At 36.8% G+C, this 10,017-nt stretch overlaps 1 protein-coding gene across 3 annotated transcripts in view; it reads right to left on the bottom strand.

The window, feature by feature from the left end:
• Positions 1-2,429: 2,429 nt before the first annotated feature.
• Positions 2,430-10,017, bottom strand: part of LOC125238310 (aminopeptidase N-like) — a 35,263-nt gene continuing 27,675 nt past the window's right edge. Inside the window, exons 17-19 of one of the 3 annotated variants that reach the window (XM_048145601.1) lie at positions 8,970-9,051; positions 7,732-7,877; positions 2,430-2,760 (exon numbers count right to left, since the gene is read on the bottom strand). In XM_048145601.1, the coding sequence (XP_048001558.1) occupies positions 2,646-2,760; positions 7,732-7,877; positions 8,970-9,051 (343 nt within the window). In that variant the 3' untranslated portion in view covers positions 2,430-2,645. Of the gene's footprint in view, positions 2,761-3,680; positions 4,257-7,195; positions 7,878-8,969; positions 9,052-10,017 lie in introns of those variants that run through there. The other 2 variants (XM_048145602.1, XM_048145603.1) reach the window with 2 other exon arrangements.

Below are 10,017 nucleotides of genomic sequence, written 5' to 3'. Positions count from 1 at the left end.
TTAACACACGAGAAGTAAAATACATTTGCACCCGAGTGTAACACAAAACTTTTCCCCTCACTAAAGCGAGGAAACTACAACGCAAAAAATGCGTTTATTACTGCTTCCAGTAGTTCCACAGGTGGTAAATCATCTTTATTACTAGATTCACCTACTTTTATCAATTTTAAAGCAGGTAATTTGACTTTCTTCAAGGTCAAATTACTTTACCCACTAGTGGATAAAATGCGTTTTTACCCGCTGGTATTAAAGGCCAAAACTCGTGTTTCCGAGCTAGTGAGGAGAAAATATTATAGTGATAATACTAAAACTTTGTTAGTGACAAGTCAAAAAATAATGATAACAATTACTGATTTACCTACTTATTTTTAAATATTTATGAAATTATTAGACATAAAATAAAACTGTTTCAAACCTACATTTAAATTGGGTTAGCAATATTTTCCCATTTAAAAAAGAATTTTGATAAAAAATTGACTTGTTACTAAAATATGTTTTATGAAATCCGATAGATATAAATACAACAAGGTAAACGAATGTTTCATATCACTTTAATGCCAGTAGATAGATAAATATTTCTAAATTTTTGACATGTTTACTAAAACACAAGTTACCTTTGGTGCCATTTCTGTCAAATTAAAATAAGACGAAGTATTATTATTTAAGCTACGTTTTTGTATAATAGATACTATAATGACAGTTTTATTAATTATTCATTCCATAATTATAGTAATAACCTAACCACAAAATTAAAATTTTGATAAAAACCCTGACATAGTTGATCGATTTTCATGAAACATGGCTCTTAGCTCACTCCCGACTAACTCAGCTTGCCAAACCGGTTCATCCGTTCGGGAGCTACAATGCCACAGATAGACCGACACAAACACAGACAGACATACACGTCAAACTTATAACACCCCGTCGTTTCTGCGTCGGGGGTTAAAAATGACATTTTAGTATCTAGGATATAAAAGCAAGGTTTATGTGTTAAGAGTATTTTTGAACCTTTATTGAAATAAACGACGTATTGATAAAAAGTATTTTATTTGTATGCATATTTTATATACAAGAACACATAAGCAAGTAACACACGTAACGTCTATCACGAACGCATCAATAGAGCGATAGAGAGATTGACTTTTTGACACTGACAATTCTGTGCCTATTTCTGTGTTGATAAGCAATATTGTTGGGCCATTTTTTTTTTCAAAGTTGCCCACTTTTTTTTTGGATTTGGATTTTTTTTGTGTTTTCCACTCAGAATCGCGAGCTCTTTCAATCCTAATAGGAGAAAAAAAGTGTCCCAAGGTTTTTTTCCCATTCCGTTACCATTTTTTCATACATTTTGTATGGCGGTAACGGAATGGAAGGTTCGAAAAAATGTATGGAAATGTTGGGACATTTTTTTTCTGCTATCGGGATCGAAAGAGCTCTCAATTCTGAGTATGAATCGCGTAAAAAATACCCATGTTACAAAAAAAGTGGGGTGGACAACTTTGAAAAAAATGGCCCTGTTACTCAGCGTCAGTATGTGCTTGTTGAACAGGCAATGAACGGCGAAAAGTCACTGTCGGGAGACTATTGTCACTGTTGTGAAGTAGGCCACTGGCCATCTTCGGTCTACATCATCAACTGATCATTCGTACGTAGGTGTAATGAGGAGACACTGACATTTTATCCCGCCAGGCGGCGCCTGTGCAAGTGTCTAGGCATGTCACTGTCATTCATATGCGTGAGAGAGAAAAAACATATCACGTTCTCGCTCTCACGTATGGACTAATAGGGTGGCTCCATCTGTGATAACTTTTGAGTGTGCCTCTTCATTATGAAATAACCCTTTTCCATTTATCGGAAAGCACTAAGGTTGGTTGGCTGTAGTCGCGCACCTCAAATGACGTCTTTGGCAGTCAAGTTTAACCACAGAATATACAATAGTACAAGTGTACAGAAGGCTCACTACTTTGATATTCACAATATGCCGCCATTCTACATTCTTACCTACATTAACAAACTGCACGCGAGCAGCAGACATTGAATACTATTGCGCCACTGAATGGGCCGCGAAGCGGCCCTTGGCATGTACTTATAGCGCGGCGCACGGTGGGCTGAAAATCGCCCTCCATAGAAATAGAAACCGAAGTCTTAAATTTGAACTTTTTTTATTGGAATAGCTTTTGTTGGGTTTTATTATGTCCCGTAATTAATCTTAGCTAATTTGGTTGGAGAAATAATTAATTTAACAATGTGGAAAAATCAAAAATAATTGGTTTTAAAATCATCTGTCAGGATATTACGGGAAATTCATTATTTTCGGAGAAAACTCGATTTTTCCGATACGCGCCATACAAAGATTTTGAAAAAAATTTATAATTAATTGTTTCTCCAACCAAATTACCTAAGATTAAATTTGGGACATAATAAAACCCAACAAAAACTATTCAAATAAAAAAAGTTCAAATTTAAGACTTCGGTTTCTATTTCTATGGAGGCCGATTTTCAGCCCACCGTGCGGCGATAGAATCGCAGTTTGAGCTGCCCCTGGTTTAACTGACAATATTTTAAGACCATATAGTACTCTTTATTATACTGTGGCTCCGCTGCGAGCGTCCGTCCACTCAGGCCCTACACTTAAAAATGATGTGTCATAGAACCAGTAACGCTAAAGCACACATTATGACAGTCCTTGTGAAAACCTGAGCGACACTTCCACAGTTATGTCTGAAAAAGTTCTTCCACCATTCTAGCAGGTTTTCGTTTCTGTAACGAATGTTTATTTCATTAGACTTTGAATATACTTGATAATAATGTGTCCAAAAGTAAAAGGTACAGCTTGGCAGAAAAGAGAAGAAACGAAACTATTTTTTTATCATAGCAACACTTACTGTTCTTATACAAAAGTGACTCATTTAGTTGAGCATTTCTTTTTTTTTTGCCAATAATTTTTTTTTTATTGTTTTAGGAAATTTTAGGTCAATTGTACTCAGAATCACAAGTACTTTCAATCTCACTGGGAGACAAAAAGTGTCCCAGAATTTCCATACATTTTTGTTACTGTCCTCTTTTGTTACCCCATACAACATGTACGGAAAATGGTAACAAAATAAGAAAAAATCGTATGGGACAATTTTTTTAACTACTAGGATTGAAAAGGCTAGTAATTCTGAGTAGAAATATCATTTTTTTTTCAAAAATATCACACTTCATAAAAGTGGCAAAAAAAAAAGAAATGCTCAGCTACCACATGCAAAACGGTTTACATAGACAGTGGCGCCCCTCTTATATTCTACAATTTTTTGCCAGGCTTTAGGTACAGTCACCGTCATAAATAAGTGGTGACTTCTGTACCTTATCGCTTTTAATCGTTTGACAACTTTGTAAGACATTTCAAACAAGACGTTAATGTGACTGGTATGGAAATCATCACTTACTTACGCCGGTGACTGTACACTAGGATAAAATTTGTTAACTTTGTTTCCAAGCATATCACGACATTTATCGGCGTCGTGGCTGATTCTTACGTAATTTTCCAAAGAATGATAACAAAAAACTAAATGTAAGTAATAAAAAAAACATACCTTTTATATATTTTCAAGATCTATGAAGAGAAGGGATTGTAGTTGTAAAAAAAATACAAAAATAATTATTAGATATTTATTTTTTTCATTTTAACAAGTGCTTTAAAATACTGGACGGACAATTACAGTAAGACTTAAGTAATAATTTAAAATTTATTATTTTTTCTCATTTCATCAATAAAAAGACGTGTAAGTACATAATTGAGAAAACAATATCATAACACAATTGAACGTTTATTACAAAATTAAAAATAAATTATACAATACAAAAATACATCAATATGAATGTCATATAAGAAAAAAAAAATGTTTTTTTTTTTAACCTAACATTACAATAAAGAGTGAAAGAATATATATCTATTTTAGGATTTAACTTTTAAAAGTCAAATTTCTAACTATACCGACAGCATTGGTCGACTAAAAATAACCTTCATATTATATCATTGTTATGTCGAATCATCAAAATATTTTTTTTAAACATCTCACAAATCTCTTAAAAAAATACAAAATAAATTCCACTTTAGGACTTGAGACATCAATGTATCAAAAAACAGGTTTTACATATTTTAAAAAGTTTAAATTTGCCTAGAACTTATAGTTAAGTTGTGGACACGATATATTAAATTAATAAAAAGGGGGACCTTGGAGCGACGTCTCCTCTCCTTCGCAATATGGTCGCTGATTACAAAAATATAAATAAAATTATTAACATTTTGAAAATCATGTCTATTAGTGCTTTTTCTAAAATAAATCTCGAAAATCGAATTTCACCAGATCTGGACGTGCCTTGCCTCATTCTTCTTAGAATCACGAGCTGATTAAATCCTGACGATAAATAAATGAGTCCTCATTTTTTTCCTTTCCGTCGCGATTTCAGTATGAACTTACTAACGAGCGTGACGTATTGGAAATTCGAATTTTGTATGGAAAATTTGGGACTCATTTTTTTCATCGGGATCGAATCAGCTCGTGATTCTGAGAAGAATGGCACACGTCCAGATCTGCTGAAAATCGATTTTGGGGATTTATTTTGGAAAACACCCATTAATTATATGTAAAAGCATGTTTTAGCTTTGCTACCATTGAAATACTATTTTTCCAATCTATTTAAGCTAAAAATAGCACCAAACTAATAAAATATTGTAACTAATAAAGAAGCAAACTGACATTTTATCACGTAGATGGCGCCACTAAGGTACTGGTGCCACCAAAAGCGAGCTATCGGCAATAGAAACGAACAAAAGGAGGTGGACGAAGGATTATAGTTCGTCGCCGAGCGATGAAATGTAAATCGCTCGCTCTCTCTTTTATTTACACGGGAGCGACTATCTTTTGGTCGTTAATTTCTATCGCCGATAGCTCATCGCTTAGGCACTGGTCCCACGCGAGCTAGTAAGCTATGAGCTATCGGCTATAAAAACGAACAAAAGATAATCACTGCCGTGCAAATAAAAGAGACACGGCGATGTTTATAGTTACTCGCCCAGCGGTGAGCTATCAATATCGCCGTGTCTCTTTTTAAACCCCGACGCAAAAACGAAGGGGTGTTATAAGTTTGACGTGTCTGTCTGTTTGTCTGTCTGTATGTGTCTGTCTATAGCATCGTAGCTCCCGAACGGATAAACCAATTTAGATTTAGTTTTTTTTTTGTCTGAAAGCTGAGTAAGTCAGGAGTGTTCTTAGACATGTTACATGAAAGTCGGTCTACTATGTCGCGGTCGGGGGTTTTTCAAAATTTTAATTTTGTGCTTAGGTTATATTTACACGGGAGTGCTAATCTTTTGTTCGTTTGTATAGCCGATAGCTCATAGCTTACTAGCTTGCGGTGGGATCAGTGCCTTACACGCTTTTGGTGGGACACTGGCCTGATACTGCCTGATGTCACTGTCAAATCACATACATTAATCGAAGATTTTTTTAAACAGCTGTACGATCAGCCACGAAAGTGGTTTACCACTTTTGGACTCTAAACAGATAAGGTGGAAAAGTGGTAAACCACTTTTTGGGCTGACTGTACCTTCTCGTACCTAGGGCGGTTGCAGTAGAGATGACAGTAGAGTCATCTGTCCTAACTTTTCAGTGTGCCTCCTTATTTTACAAAATAAATGTGAGTGTGTTTAGTAAAACATCCCACTTTGTCGGTTACCATTAAGGCGAGATTTACTTGTATCTTTATATCGATAAACTGACAAAGCGGCTTTATAGCAATAGACAAAGTGGGACGTTTTCACGTGTACACTCACAAATACTTATAATGAAAATGAAATATTTATTTTTCAAGTAGGCATATTACAATGCGCATATGAACGTCAAATAAAGCTACGCTATATAAGCGTCTGGCGGTTTCAAATCAGCGGAATCTATACTACGCACTACAGCAGATATATGAAATACCAAAACTTGCTTATAGTATGAATTTTCTGAGATGCACTTTTCGCTTTTGCCCTAATCTGTTAAACAAAGGCCTTTGTTTCTATTATTCGCTGCGGTTAGCTCCCGTTTAAACGGCACGTGCTATAGTCTCAGTGTAGTTAAAAAGCAACTATCATGATAGCAATAAGGTTCAAATCCATAAAAAGCCCTTTCGGAGATAACACGTTTTGTCATCTTCAAAAAAAGTTACCTGCACACTGCAAACTGTTTAATAAATTTGAACCTTATTGCTATCATGATAGTTGATTTTTAAATACACTGAGACTTTAGCACGTGCTGTGGAAACGGGAGCTAACCACCGCGAATAATAGAAACAAAGGCCTTTGTTTAACAGATTAGGGCAAAACCGAAAAGTTCATCTCAGAAAATTCATACTATATAATACATAAAGGCGTTGCAATATATAAAATCTCAAATAAAATGTCTCTAATTCAATCTCAAGTAAGTACAATACTAAAAGCACTTATTTGGTCCCAGTTATAATAAAATATACATAATACTACGTCTAACTACATTTTTAACGAGATTTGATCAGTGACAAGAAATACCTAAAGTAAGTACGCGAAGTATGAGGAATTTCGTACATTAATCTGCCTATTTCAATCTCTATCCCACACTGACGTCTCGCTCACATAGTGGCATTGATAGTCGGCTTTGCCGGTGAGATATCATTATATAATTATGCGCGTGTGATAGAGATAGGAACAGACGGGGTCAATGTCCTAAGTTCTTCGTCGTCCTTACTTTAGTTCAGAGTCAGGCATTTATTTAAAACATCATAATCAAATCGCGTCAAATATTTAAGTACAATACGTTCAGTGGTTTTTATTTGTTAGAAAAAATAAGAATGTCATTTACCGTATTAATTATAGATTATTTTGTGCCAATTTCTAAGACACGATTAGGTATTTGTTCTAACAAATTTGTCTAAATTTGATAACGTGGATTTGTTTCATTTTTGCATTTCACAGCGGTGGATCGTTGATGTCTATGCAATAATTTTATTTGTTAGTTTAAACCAAAACTCAAAGAAGTTCATACAAAACAGAAAAAATAAAACAGATTCTGAGCTCTTGAGTAGGAACATCAGTGTTACGTTACGAGTAAATAATTTTTTTAACTTTTTTGCACGACATAAAACTGTATAAATGACTGACTTAATGCCTTAAAGCATTCTCTACCAGTCAACCATTTGGATCAAACAGAAACTTTAGTTAGTGTGCAGGATTGTAATATCCTTTTTAAACAACTTTTGTGTACTTAACATAGCAAAAGGGAGTGTACAAGGTTTCTAATGGGTTGGCAACGCGCATGTGACACACCTTGAGTTGCAAGCGTCCATAGGTTACGGTGAACGCTTTCCATCAGGCGGGCCGTATGCTTGTTTGCCACCGACGTAGTATAAAAAACAAAAAAAAACAGTACAATTAATTCAATCAGTCATGGCGTCTTTATAAATCTGAGTTTAGATATGCAAGTAATTGCTGCAATTTTTGAGACAGAAATATATGCAAGAAAGAGATGCAGATCAGCCACTCACTCTTACCTATAGTTGCGTCTCAAACTTGCAGCAATAACTTGCAGGTCTAAACTAAGCTTTAACATAACCTCATTTCGAGACAGTAACGCTACAAATAAGCTTACAAACTTCATTGCATAGACATAAACTCCAAAAACAGTCAAGTCAGTTCGTCATCTCCTTAAAACATGACCTCCTTACGTGGCAGAGACCCTCATGAGGCCGATGACCTTCTCCTTGTTCTTGGCGATCCAGCCGATGTTGACGCGGGCCTTCTCGATGCCTTGCTTCACGGCCAGCTTGGCGCCTTCCAGGACCTTGCTGTGCTGGGCTGACCACGCTTCGAACTGAAAGGAGGGGGTTTATGTAGATTGAAACATATTAAAAGGAATAATCACAATAAAAAGTTTAAATTAAAAAAAAAAACCGATATAGTAGACCGATTTCCATCAAAATGGCTAAGAATGAACATTTCCGACTAATTCAGCTTTCAAAGAAAAAAAAAAAACATTCTAAATCGGTCCATCCGCCCGAAAGTTACGATGACACAGACAGACACACACACAAACAGACACATCGAACTTATTACACCCCGTCGTTTTTGCATCGGGGTTAAAAAGTAGAAGTCCCAAAACCACATGGAGTAGAAATATTATGGATTGAATCATAACACCATAAAACCATAGAACATAGAACCATAGAGATACTATGGTCCATGGATTGAACTGGTACCCACCTGGCCCGCGTGGTGACGGGTTAAGAATTTTACCACCCCCTTTCTTTCTGTTAGTATCGGAGATGTCGACTTTGGGATATGGGTTAAATTGTGGCGTAGGTCTGTCACAATTTCATTTTCTTTCAACTACTTAATTAATACCAAGAATGGCACTCCAGATCTAGAGTGGTTTCATGTGCTCTGTCTACCCCTTTACACACCCCTTACCCTTTGCATACAGGCCTGATTGTATACATGTATGAACTGGTACCAAATACTCCACCACTCTTTCTAGAATGGCAGAGTAGAGAAATCTTTTGCATGATTATCATAATCGCCGACATCCGATTAGGTATGTCACTCTTTTGAGGAAATTTAATTTGACGCCCACGCATACTGCTTCGTGTGTTCCTAAATGGAAACTTTAAACCTGCCTTTGAATCTACTATACAGAGAGAGCTCCTAAACAGGGAGAGTTTCTTCGATCAACTTGATCCATCTCATCCAACCCACTAGTAAAGTTAGTCAGTGTAAAATTGCTACCAGTGGCCCGTTTCTCGAAAGGTACAAGCCTTGTATTACAAGTGTGTTTCCATGACAACCCATACGATTTGACAGTTCGCGCACTTCTAATACAAGGCTTTGTACCTTTCGAGAAACGGGCCCCATGAGGTTGGTTGGGGAATAAACCAGCAGGGGCAAATATGGTGTGTAAATTATTTACCTCTTCTAATTCCTTCTCAGTTGTGAACTGCTCCAGAAGAGTTCTAACTATCCTGCCGATTCTGGTCTCCGAGCCACGGAACCTGTAAAAGAAAATAAAAGTTTGTAGTTGATATACTACCAGAACTCGTATAAAATACCTGAAGAAAAGTTTGGTGTTGCCAAAGTGCTCTGTAGAATATAATGTTAGTGTGTTTATAGACGTCGCGAACTGATGATTCATCTTTTCTTGATATCATCAATACGATTGTAGGTAAATGAAGTCCCTAGCCACACATCATCATCATCATCATCATCATCATATCAGCCGAATGACGTCTACTGCTGGATATAGGCCTCCCCCAAAGATTGCCACAATGACCTGTCCTGCGCCACCCGCATCCAGCGGACTCCTGCGACCTTCACCAGGTCATCAGTCCACCTTGTTAGGGGCCTACCCACGGTTCGCCTTCCGGTACGCGGTCGCCACTCGAGAACCTTTCCGCCCCAACGGCCATCGGTTCTACGTGCAATGTGCCCCGCCCACTGCCACTTAAGTTTAGCGATTCGGAGGGCTATATCGGTTACTTCGGTTGTGTTGCGGATGGTCTCATTTCTGATACGATCTCGCAAAGAGACTCTTAGCATAGCCCTCTCCATTGCCCTTTGGGTGACCTTGAGCTTTCTTATGAGAACCATTGTAAGCGACCACGTTTCAGTACCGTACGTCATCACTGGCAACACACACTGATCAAACACTTTCGTCTTCAAACACTGCGGAATATTGGACGAAAAGACGTATCGTAGCTTCCCGAACGCTGCCCAACCGAGTCGGATTCGACGATTAACCTCTTTCTCGAAGTTGGACCTACCTAATTGGATAACTTGTCCTAGGTATATACACCGTGTTTCACTTAACACTAAAAACCTGAAAACAGTTTGTTCAGAATCGAGAGTAGAATCGATTGAGCTATATCTTGATGGGGGTAATATTTTTATTTAAATTTGTATTATTAGTTATTTTTAAGTGCCTATTCTATTGTACTCGTAAGACAACATCGTGTATATCG

Source organism: Leguminivora glycinivorella, chromosome 23 (genome assembly GCF_023078275.1).
Source record: "Leguminivora glycinivorella isolate SPB_JAAS2020 chromosome 23, LegGlyc_1.1, whole genome shotgun sequence".
NCBI classification, from domain to species: domain Eukaryota; kingdom Metazoa; phylum Arthropoda; class Insecta; order Lepidoptera; family Tortricidae; genus Leguminivora; species Leguminivora glycinivorella.
This window is presented reverse-complemented; position numbering and strand designations above follow the sequence as displayed.